This window comes from Schistocerca nitens, chromosome 4 (genome assembly GCF_023898315.1).
Source record: "Schistocerca nitens isolate TAMUIC-IGC-003100 chromosome 4, iqSchNite1.1, whole genome shotgun sequence".
In the NCBI taxonomy this organism is placed as follows: Eukaryota; Metazoa; Arthropoda; class Insecta; order Orthoptera; family Acrididae; genus Schistocerca; species Schistocerca nitens.
The window spans coordinates 906180592-906207121 of record NC_064617.1 but is presented as its reverse complement, the minus strand read 5'-3'; the positions used below and the strand labels follow the sequence as shown (position 1 = coordinate 906207121).

The following is a 26530-nucleotide window of genomic DNA, read 5'->3' as shown; positions in this document are numbered from 1 at the left end:
TATGTGAGCTCACAGCTCTTTTAGGAGCAGTTCAAGCTCTGACGCACTATAATGAATGTTTCAGCAGTTAATCGTTAGGATTTTAAATACTCTCACCTGTAGGGGACATTTATTTGGACCTTATACTGATATTTCTGGGCCCCCTACAGCTGTCGTTATCTGGACTGACTGACACACACACCAGGGTAGCGGCATCAGATATGTAGTGCACACCTGTCCCATTTAGGAGGACTCTACAGTTCTCAGTCCCTTGGTACAAGTCCACGAAGTCATAGCTTAGCTAGACATACACTATGTGATCAAAAGTATCCATATACCTGGCTGAAAATGACTTACAAATTCGTGGCACGCTCCACCGGTAATGCTGGAATTCAGTATGGTGTTAGCCCACCCTTAGCCTTGATGGCAGCTTCCACTCTCGCAGGTATATGTTCAGTCAGGTGCTGTAAGGTTCCTTGGGAATAGCAGCCCATTCTTCATGGAGTGCTGCATTGAGGAGAGGTATCGATGTTGGGAGGTGAGGCCTGGCACGATGTCGACGTTCCAAATCATCCCAAAGGCGTTCTATAGGATTCAGGTCAGGACTCTGTGCAGGCCAGTCCATTACGGGAATGATATTGTCATGTAACCACTCTGCCACAGGCTGTGCATTATGAACAGGTGCTTGATCATGTTCAAAGATGCAGTCACCATCCCCAAATCGCTCTTGAACAGTCAGAAGCAAGAAGGTACTTAAAACGTCAATTTAGGCCTCTGCTGTGATAGCGCCATGCAAAACAACAAGGGAGTGGAAGCCCCCTCCATGAAAAATACGACCACACCATAACACCACCACCTCCAAATTTTACTGTTGGCACTACACACGCTGGCAGATGACGTTCACTGGGCATTCGCCATACCCATACCCTGCCATTAGATCGCCACATTGTGCACCATGATTCGTCACTCCACACAACGTTTTTCCACTTTAAATCATCCAATGTTTATGTTCCTTACACCAAGTAAGGCATAGTTTGGCATTAATGGCATGATGTGTGGCTTATGGGCAGCCACTCGACCATGAAATCAAAGTTTTCTCACCTTGCGCCTAACTGTCATAGTACTTGCAGTGGATCCTGATGCAGTTTGGAATTCCTGTGTGATAGTCTGGATAGATGTCTGCCTATTACACATTATGACCCTCTTCAACTGTCAGCGGTCTCTGTCAGTCAACAGATGAGGTCGGCCTGTATGCTTTTGTACTGTACGTTTCCCTTCACGTTTCCACTTCACTACCAAATTGGAAACAGTGGACCTAGGGATGTTTATGAGTGTGGAAATCTTGTGCACAGATGTATGACACAAGTGACACTCAATCACCTGACCACGTTCGAAGTCTGAGAGTTCCACAGAGCACCCCATTCTGCTCTGTCATGATGTCTAATGACTGCTGAGGTCGCTGATAGGGAGTAACTGTCAGTAGGTGGCAGCACATTGCACCTAATATGAAAAACATATGTTTTTGGGGGTGTCCAGATACTTTTGATTACATATTGTAGAACCCTCAAGGTCTTTTCACTCACTTCAGAACCAGGGGGCCACAATCAGTTCTGGGGACAGTGCTGCAAATTATGACCTTCATTGAAACTCTGTTAGCAAGGCTGATCTTCTCAATCTTCCTATACTATATTTAATGTCAGACTGAACATGTGTTCTATTCTTTCAAATAGGTGGTCAGCGCTCCCCAATACTTGCTGCAATCATACGTATTCATGCTGCATGTATGATAGTAGGTAGAAAGAAGGATATGAAGAAAGACACAAAGAAGTGTGAGAATCCCAATGGCAGTGCTAATTTTGGCAGCTCTGGGGAAGTCATATGCTAAGATGAGAAGCAGCTATATCACATCTGGTAAGTTTGTCATTGCATTAACATTGACATATTACTCAATGCAAGTTTTTGTCAGGCTGGCCACCAGTCTGTGCTAACATTTATTTTTTTATGCATTGTAGTGATCTACATGAGGAAACAACAACCCTTGGGCTAAGCGCATAGTGTGACAACTTTGAAGAGTTTGCCAGTCAGCAATTTTGATCAGAGGTCCACATTATCATAAATCAGAACTCATAAAAAGGTTAGAGCATCAGTGTTTACATGGCTTCTGTATTGTCTAAAAGCTATAAAAATGATTTATTTTTAATTTTTCAAAGCTTTCTTATAATGCAAAAGCAGTGAATGTATGAAAATTGTATGCCACAGTACTCCTTTCATAGAGAATACATTATATTCAGAATAAGCTAACAGCAAACATGAAACACCTTAGACTCAATAATTGTGATACAATTGTATTAACAATGATCCACTGTGTACAAAGTCCTGTACTGTTCCTCCTGGGTATATATGTGACTAATTGGTATATTCCAGCTATATTTTAATTACTCTAACATTAGAGCTATCTTATTCTCATGTGTAATGATGGAACTACTTCAATTTTTTTTTCCGCTTCAAGTGGAAATTTTTTCATTTGACTAGTATCCAAAGCAAACTGCACAGATAGCCAGTTTGTCACACACAATTTTTCCCCCCCCCCCCAATAAAAAATCATGAGGTTACAACTAGATATCAGATATTAGCTTTGTATACTCACTTTAAACACATGAGCAAATCCTATAACATCATCTCTGTCCACATGCTCGGAGACTTGTCTTGTGAGTCTCTGCCGCTACCCATTTAAATGGAAACTCATCACTTGAGTTTGTTGTTGGGCAAAAGTGGATCTGACCCGTGTATAAAGGAGAGTGCACTTAAAGAGCGATGTTTCACATAATGAGTGACGATTTAGTGTGGCATCACCAGCCATTCACACATGACAGCGGAAACGTTCAACAATATGAATATGTTTCATTGTCAGCAGCAGTATGTGAATAATGCCTTTAGTAAGTACTGCAGTCTGGGTTTCTGTTACCATCTTAGTATAGCTTGTGGTCATACATTTTTCTAAACTTGTGTTTACACAGAGGTTTTTTGTGTGCAAATTTTAATAACCTTCATAGAAATGTCCCCAAAGATAGAGCTACAAGAAGATGATCTTATAAGAAAGAAAATTACCTTGGAAACGAAATGTAAAATCATTGAAAAACGTGAACATGGTGTGAGCGTTGCTCATTTACCACGAACATACAATCAGTCTACATCCTCAAGAATGATTAAGGAAATAGATGCTTCAAAGGAGTGACAAGAGTATCTAAACAATGGTTTCATATTCTGTGCAATGTCAAAAGGTTGCCCCTTATATGGATAAATGAAAAGCCATTGGAAGGTGACACTATTAACGAGAACATCATTTGTGAGAAGGCAAGAATGATTTTTATGGACCTTGTTAGGAAGGCCCCAGGATCATCAGCAGCCAAAGAATTGTTTGAGGGAAGCCATGGGTGGTTCAAGAAGTTTAAGGAAAGAACTGGCATCCAGTATGTTGTGAAGCATGGCGAAGCAGCCAGCTCCAACACAAAGGCAGTAGAGAACTTCATCAGGAACTTCAAGATGGTTATCTGCTGCAAGAGATTTTTAATTGTGACAAGATGGGTCTACTGTGGAGAAAGAAGTCAACGCGTACCTTTATAACAACAAATGAGAATGCATTGCCTGGTCACAAGTCAATGAAAGACCATCTCACACTGCTACTCTGTGCCTATGAAGGCAGCAATTTGCAAATTAAACCACTACTTGTTTACCATTCAGAAATTCCATGAACCTTCAAGAAGTGTTAAGTGCTGAAGAGCAGATTAAATGTGATGTGGAGGTCCAACAACAAGGCTTGGATGACATGGGATTTTTTTGTGATTGGATCAATGAAGTGTTTGGTCCTTTGATGAAAAAACTATTTGCTTGAGATGAATCTGCCATTCCATATGTTACTTATTATGGACAATGCTCCTGCCCATTCTCCAGGCCTACACGACCATCTCCTTGAAGAATTTGAGTTCATTAAGATCCAATTTCCACCTTTCAAAACCACACCATTATGCCAGCCAATGGATCCAAATTATTTCTAATTTTAAGAAGCTCTACACTAAAGCACTCTTTGAGCATTGCAGTGAGTTGACTGAAATTACCAATCTCACTCTCAGGGAGTTTTGGAAATATCACTTTAAGATTGTTATGTGCATGATCGATAAGGCATGGGAAGGGGTTACCTAGAGAACTCTCAGTTCTGCTTGGAAGACGCTTTGGACAGAGTGCATTGTCAAATCTGGCATTTGAGTCAGCCCTGTGGGGCCTGTAGTCAATGAGATTGTGCCTTTGGTCAAGAGCTTGGGACTAGAAGTGGATAACAATGATATTGATGAGCTGGTGGAAGATCACAGCCAGGAGTTGTGGAGAGGAGTTCTTCATAGGAAGAGGAGGAAGAGGCAGTAACAGCAAAGCAGCAATCTTCTGGGCCAATAAGAGAAATGCTGAAAGCATGGGAACCAGTTGCATTACACTGAAAATCATCACCCCAATAAAGCAGTGGCTATGCGTGCTACAAATTTGACGATAATGCTGTATCGCAGAATTACTCAGGGTGATTACTGTTGTGCAAAAGCAACTTTGACACAGTCTCACGTAGAAATGCCATGAGATATGTTAGCTCATTCCCTCAGAAAGATTTCAGTAGCACAGACTTTTTCCCATCAGAGTCCTTACTACTTTGCAAAAATTTCCGAGTTTTAACAAAAGTGAATCAGCTAAAATTTGAAGCACCTCTGTTACACATCTGCTTACATACACTGCAAATTACTACAAAGTGCATGGCAGAATGAACTTTCTGCTCAATCATATATAACGGTTTTTTCACATTCTATTCATCTGAGAGAGTTATTAGCTGACTTCTACTTTTGTAATTTCTGCAGAATGTCCATAGTTTCTGTTGCAAAGATTGATTCTTGAAATGTTGTAAGTGGGTTTTATCAAGCTGTATGATGCTTTTCTCTGAACTTCTGCCAGATAAGATTTTTCAGAATTTCTGTTTCACAGAATCACCAGTCAAACAAACTTGTGAAAATTCCCACTTCTTTGTCTATGACTGAGTATCCCTCTAAATGCAGTACACATTTGTGTAATAAATCAGCCAACAATGCTTCACAATTGCTAAATGTGTATGGGACTGGAAGAATGATTAGGAATTGAAGTCCCTTGAACTGAATAGGTAGATCAGTTGGGATTATTGGTATATGGGGTGTGAGAGAGAGATCTCCAGCTGGTGGGCCTGTGAGGATAGGAGCTTCAGTGACAGTATTACAAATAGTTTTAATCTGCAAATGGGTAGGATTACAAACATTTGGATGATTCAGATTCCATTGCAATATTCTAATCATAACCCAATAAGCCAGAAATACAACTTTCTGTTTTCTGTAAAACCGACAGTCAGGAAGAAAACAAAATAGAACACTGTTGAAAGAATATATATGGGAGAAACAATTAGTCTAATGGTTTAAACGGTCAGCTATTGTAGTTAAAACTGACTGCAAAAAAGAAAATGAAACAGCGCATTTTCACAACACAGCATTTTCTCTCTCACATTTGGTTTTAGCAGAAAACCTGTACACTATCATTTAAAAAATATGTAGCCTATGTCCGCTTGCATGTTTATTAGTGTATCATGTAAAAAGTTGAAATAAATTGGTCAAGAATGCTTTGAGATTTTTTCTGACAACATTCCTTCATTATATATTGAATTTATTATATTTAAATAACATATATATTTAAAAAAATTTGTAGCCTATATTCACCCAAATGTTTATTAGAGTATCACGCAAAAATTTGAAGTAAATCAGTGAAGTACTTTTCAAGACTTTTGGTAACAATGTTAAACGAGGACTTGTCTTAAATAGTATTACAGATCTCTTTTTGTTGAAAAACTATAGTTTTTCACTGCCCTAACAATGAATATAAAACTGCAATTTTCTTCACTTCTGTCTCAATTTTACAGAGTCCAACAAAGGAGACATACTATAATGTAATTGGATAGATAAAAATATATGGAAGTTTTTAGAGCCAGTGGCTCCTCCTCCTGTCAGAAGGGTCGAAGGGGAAGGAAGAAGGGTGAAGAAAAATGGCTGGTGAGGTTTAGGTAATGGGACAGAGTTTGGAAAAGTCACCCAGAACCACAGGTCAGGTGAGACTTACCAGACCGGATCAGAAGGAAAGACTGATTGTTGTGGACTGCACCGGATGAGATTATTTCAAAATGCTGACTAGAAAATATATAAAGAAAACAAACTAAGTAATAAAACACAAAAAGAAAATTGTAATAGAATACACTAACAAAAATCTTGTCCAGTGCAGTCTCCAACGATCAATCTTTCCTTCTCATCCTGTCTGGTAAATCTCTCCTGACTTGGGGTTCTTGGTGACTTCTCTGAACTCTACCTCTTTTCCTAAAGATCATTGGTCCTTTTCCTTTACCATTCTTCCTTCCCATTCAATCATTCTGCCAGAAGAAGTTGCCACTGGCTCTGAAAGCTTGTATGTGTAATATCTTTTATATCTGTGTTTTCCTGCTGCTACTTGGTGAGTAGATTTATCCATCCAATCAAAAGAGGACATACTGTATCTTTAAACAGTGTCACTCCTAGGTACTTGTATTATATGACTGACTGGTTGTGATACCTTACATACAGAAATATAAATTGCACAATTTGACATTTCTTTACACTAAGATCTGTTTGTCAGGACCTTAAATGGGTATTAATCATGTTGTTATTAGATAAAAACTGTAGGTAACCATTTCTGTGAAAACCCATAGAATGCAATAATCTGTTAAGTCATTGCTGTATAACATGAATAGATAACCTTATCAAATTTCTGTGTGGCACACCAGATATTACTTCTGTGTCTGTAGACTCTCCATTCAGACACTGCTGTATGCTGCCTGCCTAGAATTTTGCAGTCCACTCACAAATTTGGTTACTTACTCCAAACTAGCTGTTACCTCCAGCTGCACTTGTGTATCAGTAGTTTTGTTATGATGAGTAATTGCGAGTAAATAAGCTACTATAAGTACAATAACATTAGCTGACCTCATGTGTGTGTCTGTTAAGGTAAGCATAGCATGTGACACGTGCCCTGCCCTCTCCCCTTCAAAGTTGTTCCAATGCACAATGGCATGGCAGTCACAGTGTCACTGCCAAGTAGTCTGTACATAAGGGCATGGGCAGGAGCGAACAAAGTTCATCAAAATTGCTTCATTGGTTTAGTCATGAAAACGTAACAGAATTACTTTAACATTTATAATATTAGTATGGATAAAACTAAGTTATGATTTTTTTTCCATGATATGATTTTGATGAAATAAAACTATGTTGCCCCAAGCTACACCCAAGTTAACTGTGAAAACCCCAGGAAAATTTATCTAATAGTTTTGGAGATCAGTGTGTTCAGCTGGACAGATAGATGGTTTTAGATAAAACTTCAAATCACATTTTTTTTTTTTTTCCAGAATCCAGTTTTTATTAAATAAAGCCTGTACATTGCCCCAAGCTATACTCAGTTACCTGTGAAAACCCCATGAAAATTTGTCTGGCAGTTTTGGAGTTAGCATGTTCAAACAGACAGACACAATGGTTTTATACTTTTATTATTAGTATAGATGAAGTAGTGTCCTATCATAGGTTCTGCTGTGATCATAAATAAGAAATTTTACAAAAGTCACTTCAGAATGTTTGCACAGACCCCTGACAATAACTAGTGTGTCCTGGCACTCTGTTATTGTGAACCATGGATAGATTATTTTTCTGACCATCAGCTTCTTTTATTTTAAACCCTAATATTGATCAGTTTCAGTCATGGACCATCTTCATGGATAAGGGTTAAAATGGTTTAAGCTACAACATTACATTTGTCATTACTTAAATAATGTGTAGAGCATATCATGAATATCCATACATGACACAGTACTTTTAGAAGCAAACATACTGATATCAAATGTACACAGAGTATTGCTCTGTGTACATTTAAACCATTGTAACTCTCATCTGTGAAGATGGTCCATGACTGAAACTGGTCAGTATTTGGGTTTAAAATAAAAGCAGCTGATGGTCAAACATGCATTTTATACATTACTTAACTGCTGTTGATAGTCACCTTCCAAAAATGTTTTAAAAAAGCTTACTTTTCTTTTAAAAAGGTATAATGGCTAACTGTACATAATTTTTGCTCTGAACTGGCTACATGCTTAAGTCATTCTTTATGTGATGGGGTATAGGAAAAGACACATGGAAAATATTTTGAAGAACTATCAGTACTTTCCTCATGAAAATATAACTTTATGACTGAAAAAGTTAAATGTCACCTTGTGCTGAAAATTTGTAACATTTGTCACTGTGAGATAGTGCTGTCATCTCAAAGTATTATATTCTGCTGGTGAAGCATAAGAGATTGATAGAATGCTGTTTGAATTGATGCAGAAGGGCTGGTAATTAACAGATAGATCAGACACAGAACAGAACTTTATATGCATCCATAATGTGGCTATTCCCAGCAGCCACTAATCAGCACTGTCAGTGGCTGTGGCAGTATGATAAATACCAAGACTGATTACAGCAGGAAGGGTACATATTTAAATTCATAACAAGGCCAAAATAACTAAGGAAGCAAATGGGCACATACAAATACATTCTGATCTGTATCAACAATATAACATAATTTTCTATTCTCAAATGTTGTGCATACCAATTGTTTTGAAAGAGATGGGATCTTTGAATATTTGCCTCCACGAAGCTTTCGTCAGGCTCCGTAATATTGTCTCATTTCTGTGTTCCTTAATAAACTCATCTGCAGTCTCCTACCTTTTGATTTTTCCTAGCAGTCTCATCATATTCCTTGGATCCCTGCACGTCAGAAGACGTACTGGTTTGTGGGAAGAATCTAGGATTGGTTAATATAGAACCAGCTGCTAGACTAAGTAATTACTGTCAGTAACAATAGTTACCAAATTTTTATCTATTTATGTCTTCTGTGTTTCAGATTTCATTAATGTTTCAGGTTCATCTGTTGATGGCACAAACAGTTTATGACTGCAGGGCTATTGAACTTCTGGCTAACGTTGTTATATCAACAAAGTAAGTGCTGGGACAGAAACTCCATTTTATCTAAAATAAAAGCAAAAAATGGACTCTGATGATTTGCATCACTGTTACCACATAGTGTGTTGGTACAGACGATTGAGTATTTGTGATTTGTTTTAATGTACACTTGCTGTAGCTGAGTGCTATGAGCTATACAAAATAAACTTATGGCTATCAGAACTCTTATTGTTATATTAATTTAATTACCAAGATAGAAAACCTTTGTAACATTTACACACAATTGACTGAAATATATTGATACTGATAAATGATCATTTCACTATTTTTTTTCCAAACAGGTGCTCAACAGATATCCCATACTGCTGTAATAACACATATCGGTGCTGTGTGTACAACAGAAGGCATGAAGAACTTTGGGAAACCTGGTACTTCTGGTAATCTCAATTAAAATATAACACATAAAAATACAAATGACATTCTTTTACTGTTTTGTGAATAATAAAGTGATTTTCAACACAGGTTAGGCATTACACTGATTGCCCTGTTTGTGCTGACATCTGCACTCTCATATGCTGTGGCATACTTCAAAAGAAAGCAACAAAATTTGATCCGCATCCACAATGTGGCTACTCCCAGCAGTCCACCAATCAGCACTGTCAGTGGACCTGGAGGAATAATACAGCCCAAGATTGATTACAGCAGCAAGGGTTCACATTTGCGTGCCACGGCATTCATAACAAGGTCGGAATGACTGCTTGCTTATTACTTACACCTGAGGCAATTTAAACTTTTATGGTTTAGAAGCAGCAAAAACACTCTGAAAACCAAGCCCATGCTGTTGCATTGAATGCCCACCAGAGTAAATTGAACAAGATGGCCAATAGGCAGTGGCAGTGCTTATGAAACACTGCAACAACCAAGATAGAATCACCTGTATTTCCTCCCATGAATGCTTTGGCCTACAGCTCTCGCTGCAGCCAAGATAATTACAGCTGCACTGTATAGTTGCTACTACACCTGACCCCAGATTGTCTGTACTGTGTTACTGCATAGTCTTGGTGTCTAGCTTGGTCACTCTTTGTAATTTATTTGTTGTTCACTTGTCCATCTCGTGTGATAACCTAGGACACTATGACACTTCTTGTTTGTTCCTTCCTTTGACCTTGCGTCCTCCATGACTGCAGTCTCTGATTGGTTCTTCCCATTCCATTGGAGATTCCACTGCCTTGTGACTACAGTACTTCACATGCACCATTCAGGAAGGGCACAAAAAATGGGGAGTACGGGAACAAAGTTATTCTCTGCACACACCTTGTAAGGTGGCTTGTAGAGTATACAAGATAGGACCTTAAATTAACTGAGACTTATTTGTTGTGATGGAGGGAAAGTAATAATGTATTCTCCTGCTTATTGCTTCAATTCTGCTGCACACTGTTTCGAATTAGTTGAGCAACCATCATCTATGAGGAAGTGCCAGGTAAATTGTAATGATTATTTCCATAAACACTTTTCACATGTTCAGTGATATGGAGGCCATGCATTCCTGAATAAACAGTGGAACAAATCCAACGAGCATTTGAGTGGAGGCCCCGCAAGTCTACGCGTCATGCTAGCCAAGAACTTGCGACACCTGGCGTGACAGTGTGACATGTGCTATGGCATCATTTAGTTCTCAAACCATACGGATTAAAACTGGTACATGCTCTTCGACATACTGACAAAGTGAAGAGCAAATGGACTTCAGCAATGTTATTCTAGAGGACATGGAACATGACACTTTTATGTGATGATTGATATTCAGTGATGAGCCAACTTTCCATATTAGCGGTGAAGTTCACCGTTGTAATGTGCATATATGGAGTTGAGAAAATTCTCATGAAACAATTGAACACGAACGCGATTCACCAAAAGTGAGTGGTTTTTTGTGCTGTTTCGCAAAGCAAGGATTATGGACCCTACTTTTTTGAGGAAGAAACCATAACAGGACAATCATATCTTGCAATGCTACGGAACTGGTTATTCCCACAACCTGACTCTGACAATTTCGTCCATCAGCAAGATGGAGCACCACTGCATTGGCACAACAACATGCACAGTTTCCTCAATGGCAACATGCCTCAATGTTGGATAGGGCATACAGGACCGCAGGACCAGGCTTTACACTCTTTGCCTCATAGGTCCCCTGACTTAACACCATGTGATTTCTTCCTGTGGGGATATGTTAAACAATGTGTATACGTTCCTCCCTTACCTCATGACAGTGATGAACTAAAAACCAGAATATCAGCTGCTGTAGCTTCAGTGACAGATACATCTTATGCTCAGTTTGCGATGAAATCGGCTATCGGCTAGATGTCGTCCATGCAGCCAATGGAGGACATATTGAACATTTATGATTCTGTCTTTTCTGAGTAATTTATTATGAAATTTGTTGGTGTTAAGCCCTTCTTCCTAATAAATAATTCATTTAAAATCGGGTTATTCTTTTTGGAACACACTGTATGATGCTCTATTCAATTTATTTCGTCTAGACATCACTTTTTTGTGATTCTCTTAAGTTGTTCTCTTTTTAATGGCCACATTCATTTTTTTTAACAATAAGATTATAGAATAGTTTTAGATTTTAAAGGAATTCGAAGCTGCAAAGTATTTGGAAAAAACACCGAAAACAACTCGGGATCCGACGGTCGTTACTCTGCCCATTAACTCAGAATGTTAACATCCATGGGGGATATACAATTTTACATCCTTTACATTGTATTTCCCCTTCTGTAATCCAGTTGTGGGATCTACTAAAAATAACATCTTAGGATGGACCACAGTTTGTACCCGGTATGGTCCCTTTCCTCAGCGTCGAGTTGGGAAGATGTTTTATAAGAACCAGGTCATCAACTTGGTACTGAGGTTCCACGGCCTGATTTACTTTGTAATTGACACTAGGTTGTTCAGGCCAAAAAACTACTTAATTAAAGGTTCTCCTACAAAATGTTTGCCTATAACATCTAAAGAGGTCAACCCAGTCGATGAATGGGGTAGTTCATTTAGGATAAGTTCAAAGTTCTTAATTTTCATTTCCCTCGAAGTATGTTTTTCATGGCAGTATGTATGACATAATTTCCTAATTGCCTTCAGTACCCATTCACACATATATGATCACAGGTTATAATTGGATATTAACACTTGTCGAATACTTACCCACACTAGGAAATCTTTAAATTCGTTGCTCACAAATTGTGGTCCATTATCTGTAAGAAACCATTTTGGTTTACCTACCTCTAGAAAGTATTGTTGTAAACAGTGTATAACCATTTGCATATTTGCTGTTTTAATAGAATATAGTTTAACGTATTTTGACCAGCAATCTATGATAACCAAAATATGTGATACTCTCCCTTTCCTTGTGGAACTGGTCCAAAGAAATCTATGGCTGTAAGGTCATGTAATGACTTAGGGATAATTGGATACATTCTGCATTTCATGTGAGTATTACTCTCTTTTACTTTCTGGCAAGTTCCACAAGTTCTAATCAACAATGCTATTTTATGCCCTAGTTTCTTGAAATAATAAAATTTATTCATATGAATTTCATATTCATATAAATTTATTCATATGCATTTTTTGATTCTGAAGTGTCCATACCCTGTGTGAACATACCATACAAATTTTTCCATTACCTTCGGAATACATAAACGCCAACGCTGTGATGTTACACTGTCCCTCCAAAACAAGTTATGATCTACAATTTTCCATTTTCCCAATTGATTCGGAGGTAACAAGTTCTGGATACACATAGAAAATATTTCTGTGAAATAAAGATCATGATGGATATTCTCTGTTATTCTTTGAACCTGGTATTCGGATATTCTGCTGACATAAAATTAATGGCAAAAATAACGCTGGGCCCTTCCATACCTTTCAAGTCTTCCATTCCTATGGTTAGCCTCGATAATGCATCAGGTACTATATTTTCGGAACCTTTTACGTATTGCATCTTGCATCCAGCACATCAACCTACTGTGTAGTAATCGACTACTCATCAGAAAGAATAAAGCTTGATGATCAGTACAAATATGGATTTGTGACCCCCATACTAGTGTTTGAAACTTTTGAATATTCCACACAATCGCCAATAGTTCTTCTTCAGTAGCTGTGTAATTTAGTTCATGCTTATTTAGGCTACAGCTAGCAAAAGCTATGGTTCTGTGTCGTACATTACTCGGATCCCATTCTCCTTGGAAAAGTTCGGCAGCAATACCGTAGTCAATGCATCTTTCGAAATTGAATGATGTAATATGGGTGCCTCAATAAGCACTCTTTTAATGTTTTCAAATGCATCATTTGCACCTTGATCCCAAGTCCACAGTACTCCCTTTTTTAATAAACATAAATGTCTCAGGTCATTTAACTCCTGCCCTCGTACGTACCATTGATAGTATCTGTCCATACCTATAAATCCTTTTAATTGTCTTACATTTCTGGAGTGTGGACATTCTTTGATAGTTTTTATATGTTCAGGGTCTGGTCTAATTCCCTCTACCCCTACAATATGCCCTAAGAACTTAAGTTCTTGGCACGTAGAAAACGATTTTGACAACTTCACTGTAATACCTTTCTCTTTAAATTTTTTCAGAGTCTTGCACAAAGTTAGACAATGTTCCTCCCAAGTAGCTGATATTATTAGGATATCGTCTACATATATTATCAAATCCTTCAATAAGTCTCTCCCTACTTTATCTAACACACTTATAAATATGGACACAGAGATATTAAGTCCAAATGGCAATACACTTTTTGGATTCTGGATGTATTTTTATCTGCCAATATCCCACAGTCAAATCCATCATACTACAGAGTCTTGCCTTTTCAAATTTGGACAAGAATTTGTCAATATTAATCAGTTGGTCTCTCTCCGTCTCTAAATGTCGGTTCAGTGTTCGAGCATCTAAAACTAATTGTACCCCACCTGTAGTTTCCTTCACCATGACCAGGGTATCATTTATTACTAGGATTCGTTCTATAATATTATTATAAATAATTTTGTTAATCTCATCCCAAACTGCTTCCTTCAAACTCACCGGTATTGGATACCGTTTACAAAAGAATGGAGTGTCATCTTTGATTTTGAACTTACAAATATAGTCGCTGATGTTACCTGGACAGTTGGAAAACACTACTTCATACTCCTTTAAAATTTTATATAAATCTTGCCTTTGTTGATCTGTTAATATTAAGGATTCATTAACTTTGTCTTGTATATTAGCTCGATGTGTTCCTTGATCAAAGCTATTGATTTTTGGTGATAATTGAGCTGTAGCTGTTAATCACAGACACTGACACTCAGTTGTTTATTTATTTATTTATTTATTGTTCCGTGGGACCACATTTAGGAGAAGTCTCCATGGTCATGGAACGAGTCAATACATGAAATTATAACACGATTGTAGAAACAGATAAAATGAAATATAAGAAACATATTCAGGCGACAAGTCGTTAGTTTAAATAAAGAAAATCAAGAATGTAACACTGGAATTTGCTTAATTTTTTAGCTCTTCCAGGAGCTCCTCGACAGAATAGAAGGAGTGAGCCATGAGGAAACTCTTCAGTTTAGACTTAAAAGTGTTTGGGCTACTGCTAAGATTTTTGAGTTCTTGTGGTAGCTTATTGAAAATGGATGCAGCAGAATACTGCACTCCTTTCTGCACAAGAGTCAAGGAAGTGCATTCCACATGCAGATTGGATTTCTGCCTAGTATTAACTGAGTGAAAGCTGCTAACTCTTGGGAATAAGCTAATATTGCTAACAACAAACGACATTAAAGAAAATACATACTGTGAGGGCAATGTCAAAATTCCCAGACTATTGAATAGGGGTCGACAAGAGGTTTTCAAACTTACACCATACATAGCTCGAACAGCCCATTTTTGAGCCAAAAATACCCTTTTTGAATCAGTAGAATTACCCCAAAAAATAATACCATATGACATAAGCGTATGAAAATATGCGAAGTATACTACTTTTCGTGTTGAAATGTCACTTATTTCAGATACTGTTCTAATGGTAAATAAAGCGGCATTTAGTTTCTGAACAAGATCCTGAACATGGGCTTTCCACAACAGCTTACTATCTATCCGTACGCCTAGGAACTTGAACTGTTCCGTCTTGCTTATAACATGCCCATTCTGTCTGATTAATATGTCATTTCTTGTTGAATTGTGAGTTAGAAACTGTAAAAACTGAGTCTTACTGTGATTTAGCATCAAATTATTTTCCACAAGCCACGAACTTATATCATGAACTACATTATTTGATAATGTTTCAATATTACACACAAGATCCTTCACTACCAAGGTGGTGTCATCAGCAAACAGAAATATTTTTGAATCACCTGTAATACTAGAAGGCATATCATTTATATAAACAAGAAACAGCAGTGGCCCCAGCACCGACCCCTGGGGGAACGCCCCATTTAACAGTGCCCCATTGGGACTGAACATCATTACCACTCTCAATATTGCGGAGGATTACCTTCTGCTTTCTGTTCTTAAAGTAGGAGGCGAACCAATTGTAAGCTACTCCCCTTACTCCATAATGTTTCAACTTCTGCAGTAATATTTTGTGGTCAACACAGTCAAAAGCATTCGTTAAATCAAAGAAAACACCTAACGTTCGCAACCTTTTATTTAATCCGTCCAAAACCTCACAGAGAAAAGAGACTATAGCATTTTCAGTTGTTAAGCCATTTCTAAAACCAAACTGTACATTTGCCAGCAAATTATGTGAATTTAAATGCTGCAGTAACCTTGTATATACAACCCTCTCGATAACTTTAGCAAACACCGATGGCATAGAAATAGGTCTATAATTGTCAACATTATCCCTGTCTCCCTTTTTATAAAGTGGCTTCACTACCGAGTACTTTAATCGGTCAGGAAACTGACCACTCCTAAAGGAAAAGTTACAGATATGGCTAAGTACTGAGCTAACATATGTGGAACAATACTTCAGTATTCTGCTAGATACCCTGTCATATCCATGAGAGTTCTTGGTCTTTAGTGATTTAATTATTAACTCAATCTCCCTCTTGTCAGTATCATGGAGGAGCATTTCAGGTAACAGTCTCGGAACACTTTTTTCTAAGAGTTCTATATGATTCCCTGTTGGGACTAGGTTTCTATTTAGTTCACCTACTATATTCAGAAAGTGATTATTAAGTACTGTACATATATGCGACTTATCAGTAACACGGACATCCCCACTACGCACTGATTCTATATTCTCGACCTGTCTCTGCAGACCAGCCACTTCCTTCACGACTGACCATATGGTTTTAATTTTATCCTGAGACTTAGCTATTCTATCTGCATACCACATACTTTTTGCCTTCCTAATAACTTTTTTAAGCACCTTACAATACTGTTTGTAATGGGCTGCTGCATTTAGATTTTGACTGTTTCTAACATTTTGATATAATTGCCATTTTGTTCTACAAGATATTCTTATCCCATTAGTCAGCCACCCAGGCTGCCTGTTTGTGCTAGTACCCTGTTTTGAACGTTGTAACGGAAAGCAACTTTCAAAGAGCACGAGAAAAGTCTTGAGGAAAGCATTATATTTATCATCTACTGTATCAGCACTATAAACATCTTGCCACTCTTGTTCCTTGATAAGGTTTACAAAAGTCTGTACAGCAACTGGATCAGCTTTCCTAAAAAGTTGGTAACTATATTTAACATGTGTTGCAGCACAAAAATCTTTTAGACTTAAAATTTGTTCCTCAAAGTGACTATTTGTCACAAAAGGTGTCCATCATCTACTGTCCCCTTTACCAAAAAAAAAGAAGATGTTTGTCAAAGTTTAAGATGACTTTAAACTCTAATAACCAATTTAAACCAAACAGTATATCTCTATTAATATTCTCTACTATTAATAGCATTTGACAAAATAACATATTTCCAATATTGCAGTTCACTTGATTTTCGTATTTTACAAGTTTACTTTTTGTTCCCGTTATCCCAATTATGTATACTCCAATCACTGGCAATAACAGTAAGTACTGTTTATTCTGTATCAAGTTAAAGAATGCATTTGAGATGAGTGATACCTCACTTCCCGAATCTATAAATATGTTAATCTCGGAATTGTGGGTTAATAGTAGCTGAGCTTGGTTCTTCAAGCAACAACCATTCCTTTGTGGACATTTTGTGCATAAAGTTAACATACTTATATGGAAAATGGCCTCCTAGTGTATTTCCATGACCTGAGCCCTGGCCCTGGATCCAGGTCAAACAATGTTTTCCTCATTACTACTAATTAAACCTGCACACACAAACATGTGATGCGCAGTAGGTATGATTCTACCATTCCCACACTCATTCTAGATATATCTTGTGTTTGAGACAGTAGAATTTACACAGAAATTCTTGAATCACTGATGATGAAGATGTCTCATATTCTGAGGAGCATAGGGGACGATGCGTGAGACCCGCACCACTGTACTAGGCAAGGTCATAGCGGAGGTGGTTTGCCATTGCCTTTCTCCGACCATAATGGGGATGAATGATGATGATGATGATGATGATGATGATGATGATGATGACACAACAACACCCAGTCATCTTGAGGCAGGAAAAAATCCCTGGCCCCGCCGGGAATTGAACCCGGGACCCCGTGCGCAGGAAGCGAGAACGCTACTACAAGACCACAAGCTACGGACTCTCAAATCACTACAATATGAAGAACCAAAACTAGGAGAACAGGAATGAGGACAATTTAAAAGTGCTGTGTTAGAAGCTGTAGTCACTGTATGCTGAAGGACAAGTGGCAGAAAATGGTAGAAAAAGACACCATCGTGGAATGAAAGAGTCAAATAGGCAGTGGGAAGGAAGAACAAGGCCTGCAGGCTGCAGTTTTGAGAATGGAATAAATTAGCAGGAGAGGAGATAAGAAAAAGAAGAAAGAGACAAAGAAGATGGTGGCTGATGAGAGAAGAAAGTGAATGCGAGAATCGACAAAGATGATGGAGCAAGACAGCAGAGGAAATAAGAAAGTTCCATATGGAATAGTCAAAAGTAAGCAGAGACGTTTTGAGACAGGACAAAAATGGATAGAAATGGGAAGGTTAATAACAAAGAGACACTGAAGATAAGTTAGAAGAAATTCTTTAATTACTTGTAAAATCCAAACCAACTTGGAGATGTAGATATGAGACTAAAGGAAACAGAAATTATCTCTACGATGGGGGAGGGGAGGTAACGGAGTGGACCTTACATGTAAAGAAATGGGGAATGGCACAGGACAAAGTGAAGGAGGAAAGGCACCAGATGTTGACGTAAGTGATGAAATGGTGAATGCGGCAGGGGAGGTTTGCAAACAGTGGCTGAAACGCCCTGCTTAAGTCCGCAGGACAGAACAGGTAGCTGGAATTGTGGAAAGGGGTCAAAAGGGAGTTGTCAATCACATTCAAAGACCTAACTTTATTTAGTTGTCCAAACAATACAGCAAAAATTTTTGAACTTAGTTATCGGCTGAATAGGCCACACTATCTTAAGCCTTAAGGGCACAACCACTTAAATTTAAAAATGGATGAAAGCCATAAACTTAAAATTAAGACTCAAAACAGAATGCCTTACATAAGTAACTTCTATAAGATTTAACAAGTAAGGAATTTAAATTTTAAAGCAGCTGAAGGCCCATTATTGAAAAACACAACTACAATAAATTTTCAAAAGGCAGAAGGCCCAAAGCTTTATCCAAAAAAATATTTTAAATGAGGCTGAAGGCCCAAACAATGCAAGACTTGACAAGTAAGGAACTGAAGGTCCTTTATTTAAAATCCAACTAAAAGCATACAAATTCAAACCATCGGCTATAAGCCATTAAAATACACAATAAAACACCAATAAGAAAAGGCAGTACAGCCAGCAGTGCTCAGAAGTTTCTGTGGGTCGGACTGCACTTGAAATATTAACGTTCGCTTAGGGAAGACAGGTAGTCAGCCCAACTATATCCGATCTGCCGGCAACTCAACCAAGAGACAGTCAACGGACCCACCGACAAGACGACTTGCTTTCCACCTGACCAGTGCACAAGGAACTCCAAAGCCAAAACATAAAAGGTGTAGCCATCCACATGGTGAGGAAAGGACACTGCCTGAATTTTTCGTCAGTGGCCAGGGCAGGTAACCGGAACGCTAACGGCCACAAGACAGAAAATTCCACCAGTGCACTTGGACTTCAAATAACCAAAATCAGTTAAACTCCACCAGATCATGGCCAAACTTTCGCCTACTCGAACACTCGCTGTTGCTCATGGTAATAACCCTAACAGCCAATCATGAAACCCAATGGCACAATGTGAACAGTCTGGCTTTGGTAATTAAATCCCCACTCAACTTTGATGTCCTGGGTTTGTGAGCCATGAACCCCGTAGCAATTGGAACATCTCCCACACACTCCAACACTCCCTGGCCCACTGCACCATACAGAGATTTCCTGCCTGATCCACACTTACTGACCAACTCCTCAGAGCCAATATGCTGACAACATTTAAAATAACTTGTCAGTCAAAATCACACAAACTACACACAGTTTGACGAAGACATCCATGAAGAACTAGACAATGCTAATGGCAGTGCCTGTACAAAACAGGGACAAATCACAAGTTGGCACACAGCCAACCCATAAGAGATCGCCAGCCAAATACACATTCTCCAGCAAGACGACCAACCGACGACCAGACCAACCGACGACCAGACCAACCAAAGCCGTCCCCACTCCAATCATGTGTGTCGGCAAGCGTCGGGCGAGTCATGGTGGCCCAGACCTCACTGCTGCTGTACCCCGACTGAACTTGTGCCGCATGCCAACTCAAACACTGCCAGGTCCGAACTCCACTGCTAGCCCGTTCCAATTGAGTGGCAGATCCGAACTAACTCACAACACACAACAACCAGGAAGTAATAGCAGTCAGCACAGACAATATGCCAGGGCTTATATCGATAAGCGCCACTGCTGTTGCTCACGGGCAAGGCAAGGCGGTAACTCAGTGACACCAGTACTTGAAATTAACATAACGAGGTGGTAGTAAAGTAAAAACAGGATGTCAAATGAGATATGGCACAAACACAAACCACGCATGGCTCAGTGGCTGTATCATGTGATAATGGTGGTATGGAATGAGAAGAAGATTCCTGCAGACTGGAAGAGGGCAGTAATTTCCTCTATACTCCACGAAGGGAGGAGAAAGGGTTGTAGAAACTACAGGGGAGTCACACTGATACCACACACTGCCAAAGTATATGAGAAGATCCTGGAAAGGAGAATCTGAACAAGGGTCAAGGATGAATTGAGAGAAAAATGGCATTGCTTCAGACCTGGGAGATCAACTTTTGACCCGATATTTGCAGTGAGGCAGCTCCAGGAGCACCATCATAAATTGGAGATTTTTTGACAGCCTTTTTCAATATAGAGAAGGCATTTGACAGCATCTGTAGAAGAAAGGTCTGGGAAGCACTAGAAAAGAAGGGAGTGGAAAGAGACAACAAGCAGAGTGGAGGAGATTTACTGTGGAAGTCTGAGTTGTATGAAAGTGGGAAATGAAAGGATAGATTGGTTCCAGCAAGCAGATGGTATGAAACATGGGAGTGCATTGTCACCTCTCCTCTTCATTATGGTCTTGTATGAGATAATGATTAAGGTGACAGAAAAAACTGGAGTAGACAAGATGAATGCAATGGCATTCACAGATGACTTGATGACCTAGGAAAACAGGGAGGAGGAGATTCAGGAACAGCTGGATGCTTGGGAAGAAACTATGAGACAGTATGAAATGAAATTTAATGTCAATAAATGTGATATCCTGGTTACAACTAGAAAGAAAGATAGACCAACTAGCAGAATAAGAATCAGAGGTGAAAAATCAAATAAGAAACAGTGTGTCAAGTACTTGGGAAATGTGATAGAGGAAAATGGAAGAAATGAAAAAGAGATCAGTGAACGTGGCAGACAAGGAGAAGCATTCCTGCAAAGTGTCAGGATCCTGGTTTGGAACAAAGACATCTTACCAAAAAGCAAGAAAGTAATATATAGAAGTTACTACATCCCAATACTGACCTGTGCATCTGAAATGAAGTTCCTCAGAAGTAGGAAATGAGCAACAAGAAGAAATAGGATGAGGAATGAAAGGGCAAGGAAAATAGTGAAAGAGGAACTTGCAGGGTAGGACAGGAACATCATGACTAGGATGATATGGGCACATAAAGAGGTGAGAACCAGAGGGAACACAGAAGGTGGTGAGAAAACATGGCTAGATGGAGAGGCTTATGTTCCAAACAGATCCAACCTGGTGCTGGAAACTATTCAAGACTCTGCTAACCTGTTTCTGCTGCCTCCTCCTTCCACTCTTCCTTCCACCCTCTCCCATCTGAGGAAGTGTCTCCCCCCCCCCCCCCCCACACACACACACTCATTTTCCACCCCTCTCCCTTAACATCTTTACGTCTGCTTTCTCCCCCCTCTGTCTCAAATGCTGTAAACTCCATACTTCTTTTGTCTTGTGCTGTCTTCCCTATCCAAACTAATGTGTGACACTGCTTGACATGATATCCCAAAGTTTTTTTTTTTCCTTTTATTTCATTTCACTTCATTTCAGGTTACTGCTCTTAACTATAGATGTATTGTTACCTGCCCGTCTAGTATCTTGAACCCTGTCTCAGCTGTCATAAATAATCACAGTAGTTAACAATTTGAAATCTGTGCATAACAGATATTATTTTTTTGTGTTTTTGTACTCACCATAATGTGATATGTGTTAAGGAACTACTCACACCACCTTCATGCAAATTGTTCAGGATCACTGATATATTGATATACAGAAACTTAACCCATACTGACAACAGTTTGTTTGTCAAACAGCCCTGACCTATATCTGGAGGATTTTGCTGGGCCTCTGGATCCACCATATCCAGCAACACAACCCATCACGGTGGTCCGTGGCAGTGTCCCACCCCAAGGATTTCGCCACACGCAGCACTACACAGAGCTGGTGCTCCCACCTGGTTATGTTGATACTGATTACCATTTCAAGCACACACTATGAGAAGAACACTGTAAATAAATTTATGATTATATATCTAAGGCTAAGTGAAATAATCTGTGTATATGTGTACCTTCTCAAGTCTGTAGTACAAGATAACTGTGAAATCTCTCAGATCATCATGTAACACATGAGTAACTATTACGTAAGATTTACTTAAAAGCAATTTACCAGTCCTGAACAATCCACAAATAAACAGAAATTATGTTGCTGGAATTCAGCAGACTTGCATACATAAGTAGATCATTTAGTATCATCGTAGCTTTCACAATGTCCATGGCTTTCTCATGATAAAGAAATTAGCTTTGGAAAAAAAAAATGTGTCTTGCAGTATTATCTGTAAAAATGAACTTCACAGTATTAAAATTTAGAAATAACTTTTTTTGTGTTTATCATAACCATTTCACATTCATCACTTAGTATCACCTAGGTGTTTCTTTTTTATTGATTCAAAGACACTTTTTGTGCACCCATATAGATTGTGTGTTTCATTTTTCAGAATAAAATCCATAATTCAAATAGATGTCTGATAAGGGTCTTCCCTGTCATTTTGGAAGGCCATAATGGATCACATATTTGTAATATTGTTTGACATTATTTTTCTTTATCGTTCTTTGTATACTTATGGTGGCTGTTTTTCAGCCTCAGTTCCTACATTCATCTATATTTCAGTCTTTCACTGATTGTGATATAAAATTAGACTATCTGACAACAAAATTTGTTAATTACCATAAGAGAAATATAATCCATAGAACCCCAAGAACAAAATCTGACCAAATGTCACAGCCAAAGTAAGTCATAATATAGTCAACTTCTTAAAGACTAATTCAAGTCTAGCCAAGAAACAGCTCTGTTTTTCAGAACAATTATTTTGGTAGGAGCAGCAGGATTTTCAAAACTTGTTCTATGAGTATTTCCAAGATAATGTTAGTATTACTAAATACAATGTGTTGGGCTGGAAGCCATGGACCATCCATGCGCATGAAGAAAGACTCATTGTTTTATGGCTCTGGCAGGATTGTTACTCACAAACAAGACATCTAATTAATGAAGTGAAGCAATAGGCCTTAAAAAGAAAGTTTAAGCTGTATTACTCTTTTAGTAACCCAACACTACCATAACAAATCGATACAGGATGTAATATCTTATAACTTGGGAGTAACCCTACATATTTTGCAGCTGTATATACCTAAGCACTGTTAGAAATGACTAACATGAAAAGCTCATTTAACAAACTGCTGGATGATGCTTTCAACATGCATAAAAGATGGGCTTCTGAATGTAGATACTCTTAACGACTAAAGAAGCAATTGAAAGGAAGGGAGATCACGGCTTAACATCTCATCAGTAATAAAGTCATTAGAGATGGAGCACAAACTCAAATTGGAGAAATAAAGTGATTGTGTCCTTTCAAAGCACTCATCCTAATATTTTGCTTAAGTGATTTAGGATAACCATGGAAATCCTAAATATGGATGGCTTGGCCCTGACACAGTGATTTGAACCATGCTACCCCAGAGGACAGGAGAAGATGCTGACTTACGCAGTTACTAGATTTAGAGTGACACTTTATGCTTAACAAAGATTCAAGGCAAGAATGATGGAGAGGGGGGGGGGATGTACGCACACGTGCGCATCGCGCGCGCGCACACACACACACACACACACACACACACACACACACACACACACACACACACACACACACACACACAACCTAAGTTCGTATCTACTACCTCTGATAAAAATGGAATGCTTCAAGTTTACCATGACGTTTCTTCTCTGTTTCTGATACTAATTAGGATATTTAAACTGAAACAGTCTCATGTACAAGAATTAACAGAGATGTCTTTAATAAAACACAAGTCTATAGCATATAATTATCTGAATATACATTCAGCCATTGTGGAGTATTCATGACTGTTGCGAAAGGTGATCATTCTTTTTCCAAAATAAAAATAATAATAAAAATTTATTATGCTCTATAATAAGACAGAAATGGCTCTCCTCTTTGTCAATGTTATCAGAAGAAAATGAAAGAGAATGAATAATGAGTTTTCTAAAATAAAGAGACTGCTAGTAAAAAATCATTTATTTAGTTGAGGGGTAATAATAACATCAATTGTTGAGCATTGCTGTTCATATTTATGCTTATTTAAATTTAACTTTTTGCACAATTATTTTATGTAGTAGTTAGTATTTTTAATATTGTAAATGTGTTATCTTTCTAGTTAAATACATTCTTTAAAAATAGACCAAATGCATCCTCCCCACTTTTTCAAGTGTTATGGCTTTTAGCTATAAGCTGTATGTTACTCCTGCTTGTTTTCTAATTCATCTGTCCACCCTCCCTTAGGTCACCATTTTAGTTGTCTCTTGTAATCAAGCAAAGAACAACTATGGTCCATCTACTGGTCATTCACCTAACTATATGTCCAGCCCACCTATGTTACCATCATAATTATGTATTGTAGTTTTGGGGTTTCTGGTTGGCAAATTTGTAAAAAACGTTCATGAACTAATTTTTGTCTTGAATGTTATTTATTCTTCTGTACTTTATAAATAAGTACAACTGGATTGTAGATACATATATATTTATTACGTGAACATATACGATATATTCAATTCAAGCAAGCACAGACACCAGATGCACTCCTCTGATATCCACACTGTTAACAAATACAATATGTTAACAGTGTGGTTATCAGAGGAGTGAATCTAGTGTCTGTGCTCGCTTGAATTGCTTGGTACTTGCAGTTATAGGAAAAGGCAGCAGATGTCAAAGTAACAGCTTTCAACGTAGGGGGCAACTGCATATGGCTTCCTCGACGCTCATTTGAACATGCTGCATTGTTCGCTTTAGGACGTTCAAATTGCACAGTTGGCTGTAGCGCATGATGGGAATTGCATGGTTTGGTTTAGCAAGAAAGACCACTTTCATTTGGATCAGTTCATCATTAAGCATTTCCCGATGAAGAAGTCTGTTCAACCTCAACAGGTGAGTATGTGGTGTGCAACGTCCAGTCATGGAATAATCAGTGCAATATTCCTTGATGGCACAGTGACTGCCGAATGGTACGTGATGGTTTTGAAAGATAATTTCATCTCCTCAATCCAGTGGCCCAGATTTTGACAAGATGTGGTTCATACAAGACAGAGATTGAGAGTGCTTGATGTCCTGGAGGAGCAGTTTGGGGACCGCATTCTGGCTCTGGGGTACTCAGAGGCTACTGGCATGGGCCTCGATTGGCCGCCATATTCTTGAGATTCAACACATGTGACTCCTCAACACATGCGACTCCTTTTTGTGGAACTACATTAAAGACAAGGCATACAGCAATAAGCCCAAAACAACTGATGAGATAAAAACAGCCATTCAGGTGGTCATCGACAGCATCTATGTTCCGACATGTCACCGGGTCATTCAGAATTTCGCTATTCGTCTGTGCCATATCACCACCAATGATGACAGGCTTACCGAACATGTCGTAACCTATATCCAAATACCTGTAGTGGCATTTACTTGTTGAATAAAGTGTGTGCATGCTGTAAATTTTTTTTTCATGTAATTCATTAATTGTCACCCTGTACTTCTATATTTATACTCTGAAAACCATTGCGGAGTGCATGGCAGAGGGTATGTCCCATTGTAAGTTATTGGGGTTTCTTCCTGTTCCATTCACGTATGGAGTGCAGGGAGGATGATTGTTTGAATGTCCCTGTGCGTGTAATAATTTTTCTAATGTTATTCTCACAATCCCTGTGTGAGCAATACATAGGAGGTTGTATATTCCTAGAGGAATCATTTAAAGCTGGTTGTTGAAACTTTGTTAATAGACTTTCTCAGAATAGTTTATGTCTGTCTTCAAGAGTCTTCCAGTTCAGTTCATTCAGTACCTCTGTGATACTCTCCCATGGATTAAACAAACCTGTGACCATTTGTGCTGCTCTTCTCTGTATATGTTCAATAACCCCTGTTAGTCCTATCTCGTACGGGGCCCACACACTTGAGCAATATTCTAGAACTGGTCGCATGAGTAATGTGTAAGTAATCTCCTTTGTGGACTGATTGCACTTCCCCAGTATTCTACCTATAAACCTAAGTCCACCACTTGTTTTACCCCTGACTGAACCTATGTGATCACTCCATTTCATATCCCTTTGAAGTATTACACCAGGTGTTTGTATGAGTTGGCCAAATCCAACAGTGACTCATTGATATAATAGTCATAGGATACCAATTTTTTTTCGTTTTGTGAAGTACAAAATTTTACATATCTGAACATTTAGAGCAGGTTGCCAATCTCTGCACCACACTGAAACCTTACCAAGATCTGACTGAATATTTATGAACCTTCTTTCAGATAGTACTTCAGTATAGATTACTG

At 38.5% G+C, this 26530-nt stretch overlaps 1 protein-coding gene across 1 annotated transcript; it reads left to right on the top strand.

The window, feature by feature from the left end:
• Window positions 1-1820: 1820 nt before the first annotated feature.
• Window positions 1821-22417, top strand: LOC126252650 (uncharacterized). The gene is made up of 6 exons (XM_049953553.1): window positions 1821-1890; window positions 8828-8926; window positions 9032-9083; window positions 9389-9484; window positions 9570-9791; window positions 21962-22417. Exons 1-6 carry the CDS (start codon window positions 1821-1823, stop codon window positions 22143-22145), a joined length of 723 nt encoding a protein of 240 aa, XP_049809510.1. The 3' UTR covers window positions 22146-22417.
• The last annotated feature ends 4113 nt before the right edge of the window (window positions 22418-26530 follow it).